This window comes from Rhincodon typus, chromosome 13, assembly GCF_021869965.1.
Source record: "Rhincodon typus isolate 14 chromosome 13, sRhiTyp1.1, whole genome shotgun sequence".
NCBI lineage: Eukaryota > Metazoa > Chordata > Chondrichthyes > Orectolobiformes > Rhincodontidae > Rhincodon > Rhincodon typus.
In genome coordinates this window covers 5,017,313-5,033,876 of record NC_063344.1, presented here as the reverse complement: position 1 = coordinate 5,033,876, position 16,564 = coordinate 5,017,313, and the positions used below count along the sequence as shown (strand labels likewise).

At 39.0% G+C, this 16,564-nt stretch overlaps 1 protein-coding gene across 1 annotated transcript in view; it reads right to left on the bottom strand.

The window, feature by feature from the left end:
* xrn1 (5'-3' exoribonuclease 1) overlaps window positions 1-16,564 on the bottom strand; it is a 54,152-nt gene that overhangs the window by 26,860 nt on the left and 10,728 nt on the right. The window contains exons 3-12 of the mRNA XM_048604485.1: window positions 14,187-14,296; window positions 13,388-13,498; window positions 12,426-12,511; window positions 12,025-12,112; window positions 10,289-10,457; window positions 10,099-10,166; window positions 9,427-9,558; window positions 3,462-3,552; window positions 2,758-2,878; window positions 1,644-1,733 (exon numbers count right to left, since the gene is read on the bottom strand). Of these exons, the coding sequence (XP_048460442.1) occupies window positions 1,644-1,733; window positions 2,758-2,878; window positions 3,462-3,552; window positions 9,427-9,558; window positions 10,099-10,166; window positions 10,289-10,457; window positions 12,025-12,112; window positions 12,426-12,511; window positions 13,388-13,498; window positions 14,187-14,296 (1,066 nt within the window). The remainder of the gene's footprint in view (window positions 1-1,643; window positions 1,734-2,757; window positions 2,879-3,461; window positions 3,553-9,426; window positions 9,559-10,098; window positions 10,167-10,288; window positions 10,458-12,024; window positions 12,113-12,425; window positions 12,512-13,387; window positions 13,499-14,186; window positions 14,297-16,564) is intronic.

The following is a 16,564-nucleotide window of genomic DNA, read 5'->3' as shown; positions in this document are numbered from 1 at the left end:
TTACCCAGAAATTAGAGCAGGCTTTTAATCCTCTAATTTTACCTGAGTAACTATTAAGCTGAAATGAGTCAGATGTCTCCAAACTGCCACAGAAGGCTATGGTGACCAAGTCATTGAGTTATTTAAGAAAGAGATAGATAAATTCTTGATTAGGAAGGGGATCAATGGTTACAGTGAGAAGGCAGGAGAATGGGGTTGAGAAACATATCAGTCATGATCAAATGGTAGAGCAGACTCAATGGACCAAATGGCCTAATTCTGCTCCTGTATCATATGGTCTAAATTCTCTGTCTCTAAGGAATTTTTACAGAGGCTCCCAAATGCAGTTATTGGTCCAAGAAAATTTCAATTTCTCAAGTCATTCTCATGGAGTCAGTTACATGAGGATTTCTGTATACACAACTTCAATAGACCCTGCAAAAACAACAAACCAGTCACTGTAACTTCTGGGTCATGTCCTAACCCATGTTATCTTATTGTTTAAAATATTAACATCAGATCAGAAAGTTATTACACTATATTACAAAAGTGAAATGCTTCATGGTTCAGAGCTAGAACCTGTTTAATACATTATAACATGCAAAGTTATCTGACTGAACCACAGACAACTTTTTAAAGTTGATAACACTAACATCTACAACTCAGAAGGTTGAGATTTCAAGACTCACAACGGTCAGTGTATTAAAAGATGAAATATTAACGGCTTTATTTCATTTTCATATCCCTTTGTAAATTACGATATAATTTTTTTTCTTTATTCATTCACAGGATGAGGGTGTCACTGGCCAGGCAGCGTTTATTCCCCATTCCTAGTTGTCCACAGAGCAGTTAAGAATCAACCACATTGCTGTGGATCTGGAGTCACATGTAGGCCAGACCAGGTAAGGATGGCAGATTTCCTTTCCTAAAAGACATTAGTGGACCGATTGGGTTTTTCTGACAATCAATAATGGATTCATGGTCATCGTTAGACTCTTAATTCTAGGTTTTTTTTTTAATTCAAATTCCTCCATCTGCTGTGGCAGGACTCAAACCTGGGTTCCCAGAACATTACCTGGGTCTCTGGATTAATAGTTCAGTGATAATACCACGAGGCCATGAAAATGGACTCCATATCTGAGGCAGTTGTTCATACACACGAAGTACTCAAAGTCCAAAAATGTGGAGGCTAGGTGGATTAGCCATGGGAAATGCGGGGTTGCAGGGTCAGGGTATGGAAGTGAGATGCTTTTCGAAGGGTCGGTGTGAACTCGATGGGCCAAATGACTTGTTTCCATACTGTAAGGGATTCTATGAAATGAATAAGTCACATCACCCTTTCTCTTTCAAACTTGGTCAAATTTTGGAACAATAATAAGACAGTGAGCAAATTTTCATTAAAACTCGAATGAAAAGATCAGTGAAATGAATTTCAGTTTCTACCATTCATTAGAAATTCTATTCTTAGTAAACCCTTAAAACAGCCTGAAGCTCATTTAATATTTGGCACAAATTTAAGGGTATATTTCACATCCAAGAATAAATCTCTATATTCCAGAAAATAGAAAGACCAGTGTTTAACAGAACAAGAGGTAAGAAATAGATTCAGCTGTGCAAAAATTGAATAAAATGTTGTATTTAAATATATCCGTGCAAATACCTACCAGCTCCAGGACTGCACACCATGGTAATAATAGTGCAAAATCCATTGTATTGCTTGAACATAACATTCTGCTTGCTGAGCGAGAAATTCACTATTGGAAGACAACAGAAAATTAGTAAATTTAGCCAAACAAAAGAAATTTCTAAATTCTGCTACTTTATTGAAGAAGAATTTGGGTGGAAGCACTAATTTCTGCACATTTTGAATCAGATTTTTCAACAGATGTATGTTTTTATCCTTCTGTTAGATGTTTCCCAATGCCTTGCCCACATCACAATCCTTCATCTACGAGTAGCAGTGACTACTTAGCCATTCATGTCAAGCTCAATCCTTTTCTCAATGAAGGTCCATTGTACTGAGTGAACAGTAACAATATTTGTGGTACTAGACTAACATTACAGAAAAGGAGCCAATATAAATATAACTACTGTGACCGAGTTCCCAATTCTGTAAGCAGAGTTGAACAATAGGTGTGCCAATTCTCTGTTACACCTCTGTAGGCAGATCATAGCATTATGAGAATGGAGTCTCAATTTCAGAGCCTGTAACTTTGATTCGATTTATTGCAGACACATGCACCTAAGTACAGTGAAAAGCTTTGTTTTGTGAGCAAAGGACATATTGGTCACAGGGTGCTTCGACAGAGCAAGGCATACAAGGTTATGGCTGCACAGGAGGTGCGCTAAGCAAGATCAACATTAGCAAAATCAACAATATTTGAGATTAAAGAGGTCTATTCAGTAGTCTAATAACGGCAGGGAAGAATCTGTTTTTGAACCTGTTGGTGCATGTGTTCAAGTTTCTGTACTCAAGGGTACATTCAAATGCTTTGGATATAGATTCTCCTAGAACTCTGAAGGTGGAGCCAACTGCCTACTGCTTCACCTTTTAGTGTACCTAGACTTTTGCGGTCAACAAAGCAGCAATCTTACGCACTCATTTTCAAAAACCCTTCCCCTTATGCGTTCTCCATTGCTACTGGAGTGGAACATTACTGTCCAACACATGGGCAGTCCTTCAACCTAAAACCTGCACTGTCTGCTTTGGAAACATTTTTAATTCTAAATAGGGGATAAACATAAACACTATTTCCAGGGAAAACAAAATTCACTTACTCAGAAACAACTTCTACACCCATCTTCGTCATGTAATAAACTCTCTTGTATTGCCTGAATTCGGTTTCAAACAAATCATTCTCATCCTCGTTGTCTTCATCCTTGCTGTCATCCAATAGTTCTGGAAGTGATTTAAAAATACCACATGTAAGAAACAGAGTGAAATGTGATTGAAAATCAATTTAAATTCATTGCACTGGCTGTAAAAACTGAATATATTATCTGACAAACAGTTGTCATTGTTAACCTAAAATAAATCTAAGTATTAAAACATAACATTAGCTGGAAAGAAAACATCAATTAGGTGACACTTGATAGGTATGAGCAAATTAAAAATAAACCCTGAAATTTAATGGGAGAGAAACTGATACAATTGGAGAATGCCACACAGCTTGATTTCCCCAGTATTCTTCCACTCTGATACAGCCCCACTTTCATTACGGCCTCTCCCTGACCCCACTCACTGAGGGGTTGCAACAACTTTCAAGCCTCAAAATGGGGTTACAATGGGAAAAGTTTGATAAGTACTGCTGCACAAGGCGAGGTAGATCATGGTGCATGGTGTTGCCTTTCATCTAGAAACTAAGGCAAATTTGCACCCATTTCTCACCCAATTATGTCACTGAGATCCTTAGAATACACTGTTATACAATAATTGGCAGCAATTTCAAAGCATGAAATATTTATTTATGTCTCATGTTTACCTTCGTGATTGAATTCAGTCCTGCAGTTTGAACTGGCTGCTGTCTCATTTCCACTATCATCCAATACAGCTAAACACATATCATCACGAACCTGTAAATAAAACAAAAACACAACCTGCTTTTCCACACTCAGTAAAGCTCTCTGTAAAAAAAAAGGCAGAATGCTACCAACTTCACCTTATACAGGCAGAATTCCTTCGCAAGTAGTCAGCAGACACAACAATATTAGACTGAACCAATGCTCAACGGTTCCATTCTCCTTTCTTCTGCAGAGATTACACTTCCCGTACATTAGACATTGCTTATATAACAAGCTTTATCAGACTGAACTAAAATCACTCAAAATGGCTGTAGATGAAGGAATAAGTTGTGACTTTCAAGCAAAATGTCTGCATTTCAACAGTTTTCTGAACTTCCAATTACAGCATTTTAAACTTCAATAAGCCGCCTCTCCTAATAATGTAATGTTTGAAACTTTGGTGAAGTTAGATTTGTAAAGAAACTCAAGTCAGAACAATTTATATTACCCTGCTGAATCAATTAAACCATAGCCATCATCCTGCAAGTAGTTTAATGACCAAGGAAGGATGTTCTGGGTTCGAGAAATCGACTATTTACATTTAATCAATTACTTGGAGTAAATTTCAAGCTAGTGACACCCTAGGATTTAAATCAGGTTACCTGATGACTCCAGCTTACCTCTGAGCCAAAAGGAGCAGATTCAAGTTCTGCCTGCAGCATAGGTGTGTCAGAACACATCTAAACAGGTTGATTAAAAGTATCGACCTTATGACTCTTTGCATTAGCAACGCCTGCCTCATCCTATATAAAATGACTGAGACAATTGAATAAACAGTCAGTGGAGCACATGTTTCCATAAATGTGATTTGGCAGCGAGCGAGGGAAAGCATTATACAGCGCATCATTCCCAGCCTGAATGATATTAATTAAATTATGGACAAATATTCTGGATAGTTGATAGATGTAAAGGCTATGGTAGGATAACCTGTAAATAGTACGTGAAAGGAGCAGGTTTGATCGGGCAACTGACCTTTTCTAATATCTTACATCAGTTAGGCTGAATTAGTTAAGCACTTTCATGATTCAGTGAATGCTGTTTGTTTGAAGTGTTATCCTCCCAGCAGATGCTGTTACTGGACTATTCAGCCCATCAAGTCATTTTGTTCTGTTTTTATTTAATGAAGTGTAATTTACTGAACCACGAGCATGTAATGCTGCAGTTTTAGTTACAATAGTAAAACAGAAGGTTTATTATGGAAAAGAGAAGATAAAATACCAAGCTAGTTACATATAATAAAATTTGAAATATTTGAAACACAGTAAACAAGTACAATATTCCATCTATTCAAAGCTTATCTCTTTTCAGTACTTAAACACCAGAGACAACTCCCCTTCTGTCACAGCTACCTCTCTGACTTAGCTGCTGCTTTTAATTCTCCGTGCTGAGAGTCTGAAAGCCTCCTCTTTAAGTATTCACACTGTTACAGAGCAGATCAAACTCCCTCAGAATATATCAAGGAACTAGCTTAGACCCTAACTTTTAACTTATTTAAAAGCAAGTATAAGATGTTGCATTCTAGATGTTGTGCCAATCTATTATCCTACTAAGATCAATCTATCCTGCATACCCGACATTTTACTATCATCCATGTGCCTATCCAAGACTTGCTTGAAAGTCTCTAAAGTACCTGACTCCACTTCCACTGCTGGCAGCGCATTCCACACGCCCACCACTCTCTGTGTGAAGAACCTACCTCTGACATCTCCGCTATACCTTCCTCCAGTCACCTTAAAATTATGCCCCCTCGTAATAGTCATTTCCACCCTGGGAAAAAGTCTCTGACTAGCCACTCTATCTATGCCCCTCATCATCTTGTAAACCCCTATCAAGTCACCTCTCATCCTTCTTCACTCCAATGAAAAAAGCCCTAGCTCCCTCAACCTTTCCTCATAAGACCTGCCCTCCAGTCCAGGGAACATCCTGGTAAATCTCCTCCGCACCCTCTCTAAAGCTTCCACATCTTTCCTATAATGAGGTGACCAGAACTGAACACAATATTCCAAGTGTGGTCGAACCAGAGTTTTATACAGCTGCAGCATAGCCTCACGGCTCTTAAACTCAATTCCCCTGCCAATGAAAGCCAACACACCATACACCTTCTTTACAACCCTATCAACTTGGGTAGCAACTTTGAGGGATCTATGGACGTGGGCCCCAAGATCCCTCTGTTCCTCCACACTGCCAAGAATCCTGCCATTAACCCTGTATTCTGCATTCAAATTCAACCTTCCAAAATGAATCACTTCACACTTTTCTGGGTTGAATTCCATCTGCCACTTCTTTGCTCAGCTCTGCCTGTCAATGTCCCGTTGCAATCTACAACAGCCCTCCACGCTGTCCACACTCCACCAACCTTCGTGTCATCGGCAAACTTACTAACCCACCCTTCCACTTCCTCATCCAAGTCATTTATAAAGATCACAAAGAGCAGAGGCCCCAGAACAGATCCCTGTGGAACACCACTGGTCACCAAGCTCCAGACTGAATACTTTCCATCAACTACCACCCTCTGTCTTCTATTGGGCAGCCAGTTTTGTATCCAGACAGCCAAATTTCCCTGAATCCCATGTCTCCTTACTTTCTGAATGAGCCTACCATGTGGAAGCTTATTGAATGCCTTGCTAAAATCCATACACACCACATCCACTGCTCTACCTTCATCAATGTAGTTTGTCACATCCTCAAAGATTTCAATCAGGCTTGTGAGGCATGACCTGCCCCTCACAAAGCCATGCTGACTATTTCTAATCAAACTATGCTCTTCCAAATAATTTGCCCCCCACAGAAGAAAGACTGACCGGTCTGTAATTTCCAGGGTTATCCCTATTCCCTTTCTTGAACAAGGGAATGACATTTGCCACCCTCCAATCTTCTGGTACTACTCCAGTGGGCAGTGAGGATGCAAAGATCATTGTCAAAGGGGCAGCAATCTTCCCTCGCTTCCCGTAGTAACCTTGAGTATATCCTGTCTGGCCTAGGGGACTTATCTATCCTCATGTTTTTCAAAATTTCTAGCACATCCTCCTTCCTAACATCAACCTGTTCGAGCATATCTGCCTGTTTCATGCTGTCCTCACAAACGTCAAGGTCCCTCTCGCAAGTGAATACTGAAGCAAAGTATTCATTAAGGAACTCCTCCACCTCCTCTGACTCCGCACACAAGTTCCCTCCACTATCCTTGATTGGCCCTACCCTCACTCTGACCATCCTCTTGTTCCTCACATAAACATAGAAAGCCATGGGGTTTCCCTTGATTCTACCCACCAAGGTTTTCTCATACCCCTTCTAGTTCTCCTATGTCCATTCTTCAGTTCCTTTCTGGCTACCTTGCAGACCTCTAGAGTCCTGTCCAATCCTTGCTTCCTCAACTTTAAGTAAGCTTCCTTCTTCCTCTTGACTGGGTGTTCAACATGTCTTGTCATCCAAGGTTCCTTCACCTTACCATCCTTCCCTTGCCTCAGTGGGACAAACCTATCCAGTACCTGCAGCAACTGCTCCCTAAACAACCTCCACATTTTATCGTGCATTTCCCACAGAATATCTGATCTCAATTGGTGCTCCGTAGTTCTTGCCCAATAGCATTGTAATTCCCCCTCCCCCAATTAAATACTTTCCCATACCGTATGCTCCTAGCCCTCTCCATGACAATAGTAAAGGTCAGGGAGTTGTGATCACTATCACCGAAACGCTCTCCCACCGAGAGATCTGACACCTGACCTGGTTTGTTGCCAAGCACCAAATCCAATATGACCTCCCCTCTAGTCGGCCTATCTACATATTGAGTCAGAAATCCTTCCTGGACACACCTGACAAACTCTGCTCCATCCAAACTATTTGCACTTAGGAAGTTCCAGTCTATATTAGGGAAGTTGAAGTCGCCCATGACAACAACCCCATTACTTCTGCACCTTTCCAAAATCTGTCTCCCAATCTGTTCCTCAGTATCTCTGTTGCTGTCAGGGGGTCTATAGAAAACTCCCAATAAAGTGACTGCTCCTTTCCCGTTTCCGACTTCCACCCATACTGACTGAGTGGACAAACCCTCCTCCACGACCTCCCTGTCTGCAGCTGTGATACCATCCCTGATTAGCATTGCCATTCCCCCCCACCCCTTTTACCTCCCTCCCTATTTCATTTGAAACATCTATACCCTGGAACATTCAACCACCATTCCTGTCCCTGTGTTATCCAAGTTTCCGTAATGGCCACAACATCGTAGTTGCAAGTACTGATCCATGCTCTAAGTTCGTCAGAGATAGTAGGAACTGCAGATGCTGGAGAATCCGAGACAACAAGGTGCAGGGCTGGATGAACACAGCAGGCCAAGCAGCATCATAGGAGCAGAGAGGCTCGCAGTGGGGTTAAAATTGAATCAGAGATAGTAGGAACGCAGTGGGGTTAAAATTGAATCAGAGATCTGCTCCTATGATGCTGCTTGGCCTGCTGTGTTCATCCAGCCCTGCACCTTGTTGTCTAAGTTCGTCAGCCTTATTCCTGACACTTCTTGCATTGAAGTGGACACACCTCAACCTGTCCCACTCACTGCCACTTTGCCCTATCAACTGCTTATCCTTCCTCACAGATTCTCTGCTTGCTCTATCTGTCTGCACACCGGCTCCCCAATCCTCTGATCTGTAGCTCCGGTTCCCATCCCCCTGTCAAACTAGTTAAAACCCTCCCAAAGAGCTCTAGAAAATGTCCCGCCCAGGATATTGGTGCCCCTCCAGTTCAGGTGCAACCTGTCCTTCCTGTACATGTCCCAGCTTCCCCAGAAGGTATCCCAATGATCCACAAACCTGAGGCCCTCCCTCCTACACCAGCTCTGTAGCCATGTGTTCAGCTGCACTTGCTCTCTGTATTAATAAAATATTATTTAGCTACTAACCATCAACTGTTCCTACATAGCAGCATCCCATAAACACACCCTTGGCGAAGGCATATTCAGCAAAACAGATCTTCCTTACATGCTATCTCCTCTACAGTCCAGGAGAAAGGAACACTCACGGAAACAATCTAGCAGCAGAGAGAGAACTCAAACTTCTTCTGCAGCAGAGAGAGTGCTCTATCAATGATCTTCAATAGCTAACTCCAAATCCTAACATAAAGCAAAACTAAAATCATGGGTTTGTGTGAAACTGACTCCACCCACTCATGCTTCATTTGTCTAATTTAAGAAAAAACAATCAGAGAGCTCAAAGCTGTTTACCCACTGCTTCTGAAGCAGACATTCCAACACCACTGTGACAACACCTCTCTGCAAGAGAAACAGGACAGGACACCTCTTAAAGGCACAGTATCATCATAACACAACTGAGCTTAGGCTTTTAGATAACTTCAAATAACTCCTTCAGAGTTGTAACCAAACACTTCTGGCATAGAAAGTTTACACTAGAACCCTAACACTGAAGTAACCTATTTCCTAACAGTTGCAAACTAACTCCTTTAACGCGGATAAACGGTTTAATACATCCAACCTCAATAAGGAGGTTGCGAACTGAAACCAAAACTTTTCCAAGTTATAGGTATTTCCCTGAGCAAAACAAAAATAATTTCCTGATCCTTTCAATGCTCTTCAATGTTTATTCTCTTTGCAAAATTCTCCCAATCCAAACAAACTCCTATTCGCATTCCACAAACATAGTCTCGCATGCTTTCATAAAGAAAGTTCCTGAAATGCTCACAAGTTAATCATTGAACCCTCTCACACAGACACCCACATGCCACATGTTCAAACCTTGCTTTAAAGTTCAAAACTCAAAAATAAATAAATACATATAAATCACATTTTCTGTCACAAGACTATTTCATTTCCTTCACAAAATAACAATTACTTAAAGGATTCAGTTGTAAAGAGTATCTGAAGACGTATAAGATGATATATACCTTGTTTTTCTTTTTACGTCGTTTTGCTTCCTCTGCTGCAATACCTGCTGCCTCATTTAGGTACTTTTTACCCACTTTACTTTCAAACCACTTTAGGTCCACAAAAACGTCACTAAAATGCTCACGATCAAACTGTAATCAAAGAATTATATCATGTTAAATTAGGGAAAAAATACACAAATACTATTTGTTGAAAATGTTTCACTTGCTAAAACATACAAAGTGAATCTAGTTAAGGTTAAACACCGTCATAGAATGTGTAGAGGAGTCATATCAAACTGAAACGTTAACGGTTTTTCTCTCTACATATTACTGGACATGCTGAATTTCTCCAGCAATATCTGTTTTTAATGTAGAATTCCAGCATCTGCAGTATTTTGTTTTTCTCACATCCCACTACGCTATTAGCTCAGATAATATTTTTCAGAAATAATTAAATTTTGAAAGCACAAAACTGGCATTACAGTGCCCAATGCGTATTGCTTTTACTATCAAGATAAGTGGATTCAACTATAAATTACACACACGTGTCATTATTATTGAAATCTTAGCAACAACGCTGATTATATTTCTGAGTTATTATTTAATGAGACCAATTTAAACACATTTTCAAGCTGTTATATGAAGTTCACAAACAGTTCAACAAAAAATGTACAAGCAATCCATGCTTACCTCAGACAGTTTTACAAGATACTTCTCAAAGTGTTCCAAATTTAATGTTCCGCCTTCATTAATATACCCTGATCAAAAGAAAATAAGTTTTAATAACAAAGCTTTTCTTTGCCTATGAATCAATGAGCTTGAAATTATGCTGGAGTTATTCATTTTATTTACTGTGGAGTATCCTGTTAAATGCACTCACCTCCAAGGCTTGGTAGGACCTCAGCGTACGTCTTGTATAGCAAAGGCAGTGCATCATGATTGATGTGTAAATGAGGTAGATGAGGAATAAAATCATTACCAACAAGAAACCCCATCAATATCCAGTCATCAATTATTCGTTCAAGGTCATATTCAAAACAAATCTTGTCCTGCCAATTGAAGTCAACAGGAAGTCATTTATTTAAGGATGATCAAAGTTCTGAAGAGGTTTTGACAGTTTAACACACAGAATTGGGTTGAATTGGCATATTACTGCAAGTAGAAAAATTGTTCGTTCTCAGCAAGGCCAACTCTAAAGGCCAATTATTTAATGGTATGCTTAGCATAACAGCTAAAGAACTGATGGGAAAATGGTTTTAATGGTTTCAACGGTTCTCTGGCTTGTTATTAAATTGAGCAATATAATCACTATCATTGCCAATTCTTGAAAACTCTAAAACCCAGAACCAGCAAGATGATAAGTGGGAACCAACTGTTTCTCCAGTGATGAAGGGAAGAAACAATGTTATCTGAGTTATCCTGAGGCAAATCTCAAATCCCCAAGGAGTTGGCTTGTGACAACTTATGGAAAGGTATAGGGAGAATTGAAATGGCTGCATTTGCTGACACTTGGGACATGTGTAATAGCAGCAAAATCTCTGAAAATGTTTAAATATAGAATGATAAAAACTCTAACAAACACTTAAAAACGAAAAATTAATGAAATATTTAGAAAATTTAAAAAACTATTAAAGTAAAATTTTAATTTATTTTTAAAAAGTCATCTCTATATTGCAAGATCAGAGATGAGTGTTTAGAGTCAGAATTTATCATCAGATAGTTGGAGTCAGCAGACACTTTCAATTGAAACAAACAATTTAGCCTTGCAGCTATGAGTAATGCATGAACCAGGTGATGAAAATATGCAATGCTCAAACAGGAAAACAGACCACATTTTAGGAAGGATATGAAGGCATTGATATGAAGATCGATATAATTACATGTCAAAAATTTGTAGGAGCTCAAAGTGAGAAATTCATTCAAAATGATTTCCTTTGAAAAATGCTAAGAACACAAATTAACCTTATTCCCAAAGAGTAACCATCTTTCATCATTCATATATATTCAAAAACAGAACCATGAACCCAGATCACTTTATGGGTTAAAGGTCAACCTAAGTTAGGCTTATGCAACTGGTAATGCACAGCTATAGAGTAGCACTGGCAGAAGCTATGGTAAAGTTGCAAATAATTTAAGTTCCTTTAAAAATAAACATTTAAGATCATTCATATTCACAGTTCATCACATTTTAAATTAGATAAGATGAACAGAGTCATTAAAGTGCCAGTTCTTAGTGCATCTTATTGCAAGGTATATTTACCTGCATAATCCTGTCGCTCAGTTTGGTTTTGTTCCCCACCTTTGTCATCATGATGCTGCTCAGAGAAAATCTGTATAGATTTTTTGTTGAAGCACCTTTAGGAGGGTATTAGGAAACAGCCAGGGACTGCAGGCACCAGAGGTTATGGGCAGCAAACTAAGTTCCTAACACCACCAGAAAGGGACATTACACATCATGCCTCTGAACCTCTCTGATCAACAGATTGGCAGCTTAATGATACATGAAGAAGGGAGATGAAAGCAAAACTGATCGCCACATCACTGACACTTATACCATTATATGGCAATTTAGCACTGACATTTTCTTGAAAAAACATTCAATTTCCAAATACTGACCCGTACAGATGAAAACTCATAGTTAATATACTCTCTCATTAGGGACAGGTGCAATAAGTGAAACGTAGTTTCTTCAACAGCAGTAATCCTGAAACAAGCATAAATGCAATTAACAATGTTTTTAAAATCAAACTCAACATATTGAAGAATTAATTAGGTCCTGCAATATCAGGAATACAGAAGTACATTGAGCTTTTTTTTTTAATTTTAGCTGCGCAGTAATAGGTTCACCATTGTCAGAATACTATTAGACATGCTTTGAGAAGTAAGGTAAACTGATAAAGAAAACACCAAGGAAGAGGGAAAAAAATTGAAGAAATTGCACAGTTCTAAAGACAGGACCAGAATAATCTTTATTACAAGTCTGAAGGACTCTATTAAATAAAAGAAAAATAACCTACCTTTTCTGTGATTTCCTGCCACCAAATCGAACTTCTTCCCTCAAAAGGGAAAAATTTGGTTCATGGCTTGTTAATCCAAGCATAATCTTCAGTAAACACAAATATTATTAATTTAGCTGCACAATTATTTCTTTAAAACTGCTTTTAATCACGATCAAAAGCCTTATCCTGACCGCAGTGACATTATGCAAAAACAAAAAGTATCAATAACCATGTACTCCTGCAAAGTAACATTTTCAAAAATTAGGTATAATGATTTTATATTATCTTTTAAAACAAAAGCAATTATCCAATATTGAAAAGTAACAATAATAACATTAAGTTGTTTCTCTTGAAGTCCTCAAGAAGTGACAGCAGAACACCAAATTTTATCAGACACTGGTACAGTCATCCTATTGTGGATGGGTAACCACCGGCAGATCAGATGCTTCCGACCCTAAAATGAAGCATCACTTTGGCCAATTTCTTCAGCTATCAGCTATATGATGGTTATGGAAATCCCAACAGAGAGAAATCAATGGAAAAATGTCCTCTCAGGAAACTGAACAGACCAATTGTAATTTCTGCAGTAAAATAGTATCAATAACTTAAATTCTCCTTATCTTGTGAATATCACAATTTAGAAAGAACTATTCAAGGATTTTGTTCATAATATAATCATTCAGGAAAAACAAAACATTGCAAAGCGTAATAAACCCAACCATCTGTTTTTTGGAGTGTCTTTAGTAAAACTGAATATACTTAATTTATTCTATAGTTTCTACAGTTTTGTAAATTCGGAGTCAAGACCGAGTATAATCTTCAGGTGAAGTGGATGAAAGACAGAAAGAAAGTTAGAGTGGTGGGGTAAGAGGAGATAAGAAGAGAGCTGGGAAGAGAGAAGTACCATGCTCTTTAAAAAAAAAATAGAAATCACAAGATTAAACAACTTTTCCTTCCCAACAACATTTTGTAATACATACTAAATCAGCATCCAGTCCATACAGACAGTGTCTCGTATTGGGATCATGATCAGGTTTTCTTGTTTCAGCTCTAATAAATTCCATGATTTTGTGTTCTCCCTCGCCTGGGGTCTAACAATAGAAACAGGATATTATAATGCAGAAATACATATTTAAATCAATAGTCACATACTGTAATTCTATTTATTAATCTCACTTGCTGTTTGGAAAAGAACTGCTGATAAACTTCAACCATTTAACAATCAAAAACCAAAGGACTGAATGTCATACAATGTTGATTGTCTGTCCTTCCAACATAGGAAAAGTTTTGTATTGAATCCATGTTTCAAAAATATAAAACAAAGAGCACCTACTTACATATTCATGAATATAGGTTAACATTTTACACCAAGAAACAGAAAAACAAATAAATATATTTCTGAACACAAATTATTTGCACAAAACACAGTGACACAATATTTTGCAACAACACCAATTATATAATTCGTAAAATCATTCCTCTCAATTTGTAAACAGGATTTCAATTGATTACAAGTGTAGAATAAAAGGAAGAGCACAGGAAGTTGTAATAATGAAAAATTCATTGCATACATTTGTTCAGCTTTCCAGCATAATTTTCTACGTTACATATTCTGATTCCTAATGCATTTTTAAGCAAAGCTGCATTCTGGCAAGATTCCTTCAGAAATTAGGATCTGCCAGTCTATTCACATGGCAATTTAGAAAAGTGCTTTTTATTCTCCAATGAAGTATTAACTTGAGAAAAGAGACAATTTTGAAGTAGTTTGCTTTTGAATACCTCGTGACCCGACAGGTACACAGCCACACCTTCCCAGGATTTATCTGTTGAAATCTTCGAGTTTATAAAATATTTTAGCTGCTCATGTAACCTGGCCATAAAAGCAGTACCTAAAATAGAACATACAAAAACAATTAAAAGTCCTTTTTGCATAACTAGACATAGAACAAGAAAAAAAATCAATCATTCCAGTGTTACAAGTCCATGACTCTCATTTATATAACCAATACCAGAACAAAAGTAGGGCATTTTAATGCTTTTTGAAGAGTAAGAAGCAGGGCAAAAGCTGACAACTTGAGTCTTAGGGTCCACAAGATGAACCACAAAAAACACGCTGTTTCAATGCAAAGCAAGAAGTCCTCATCTCAGCTTGCCCCTCCTTCAGCAAAGAAAGCAAACGCAATGACTAAAATGGGAAAATACAGAAACAAAACATAAATAGTTTGAACATCTGCCTATGCACGTTTTCAACCTTGTGTGGTAGAGTGGCAGAGGACGTCTGAAATATGCACCTTTCAGATCTCTTATCTGTAGGCTGTCACTCTAATATCCTGAAGTAGTATCACATATCAGTTGCACACAAACCACTCATCATCACTGGCAACCAATGAAGAATCTAAGAGCGGAATTCTACTATCATAGAGTCAAGTTGAATAGTGATACTTCAATATTATGGCACTTACTTTAAAGTAAGACACACACATTTGATGCCTCAAACACTGTCACAGTAAAGACTACAAATGCTTAGAGGGTCTGGTAGTATCCACGAAGAGACAGTGTGTGTTTAGGTTAATAAACAGTTAGAGTAAGATTTTAGAGTCCATTGTGAAGGATGTGATTTCTGAATACTTAGAACTGCATGGTAAAATAGAGCAAAGTCAGCATGGCTTCATCAAGGGGAAGTTATGCCTGACAAATCTGCTAGAATTCTTTGAGGAAGTGACGATCAGGTTAGACCAAGGAGAGCCAATGGATGGTATTGATATGGACTTCCAGAAGGCCTTTGACAAGGTGCCGCACAGGAGGCCCATGGTGTTAGAGGCAAGGTACTAGCACGGAGAGAAGATTGGTTCTCTGGCAGAAAGCAGAGTGGGGATAAAAGGGTCCTTCTCGGATGGCAGCCTGTGACAGCGGTGTTCCATAAGGGTCAGTGTTGGGACCATAACTTTTCACTTCATATATTAATGATCTAGATGAAGGAACTGAGGGCATTCTGGCTAAGTTTGCAGACGATACAAAGATCGGTAGAGGGACAGGTATTACTGAGGAGGCGGGGAGGCTGCAGAAGGATTTGAACAGGTTAGGAGAGTGGGCAAAGAAGTGGCAGATGGAATACAACACGGGAAAGTGTGAGGTCATGCACTTTGGTAAGAAGAATAGAGGTATGGACTATTTTCTAAATAGGCAGAAAATTCAGAAGTCTGAAGCACAAAGAGACTTGGGAGTTCTAGTCCAGGATTCTCTCAAGATAAACTTGCAGGTTGAGTCAGGAGTTAGGAAGGCAAATGCAACTGTGGCAGTTATTTTAACTTGAACATAAAAGCAGGGATGTACTTCTGAAGCTCTAAGGCTCTGGTCAGGCCACATTTGGAGTATTGTGTGCAGTTTTGGGCCTCATATCTCAGGAAACAGATGTACTGGCCTTGGAGTGGCCTCAGAGGAGGTTCACGAGATGGTCCCAGGAATAAAAAGCTTAACATATGAGGAATGTTTGACGACTCTGGGTCTATACTCGATAGAGTTAGAAGGATGAAGGGGGATCTAATTGAAACTTACAGAATACTGAATGGACAGAGTCGATGTTGGGAAGATGTTTCCATTGGTAGGAGAAATTAGGACTCGAGGGCACAGCCTTAGGGTAAAGGGAAGACCTTTTAGATCAGAGCGAAGGAGAAACTTCTTCAGCCAGAGAGTGGTGAATCTATGGAATTCACTACCACAGAAGGCTGTGGAGGCCAGGCCATTGAGTATATTTAAGACAGAGATAGATAGGTTCTTGATTGTCAAGGGGATCGAGGGTTACGGGGAGAAAACAGAAGAATGGGATTGAGAAACTTATCAGCCATGATTGAATGGTGGAGCAGACTTGATGGGCTGAATGACCTAATTTCTGCTCCTATGTCTTATGGTTTATCCCATACATGAAAGGAAATTCCTGCATAAAGGGTACAGTGAAAGACGCTTATAAGGTGTGAGATAGAGGAAGCAATGACCTAATGGCATTATCATTGGACTATTATTTGACAGACACAGGTAATGTTCTGGGGAGAGATAGCAGGAACTGCAGATGCTGGAGAATCTGAGATAACAAGGTGTAGAGCTGGATGAACCCAGCAGGCCAAGCAGTATCAGAGGAGCAGGAAGGCTGACGTTTCGGG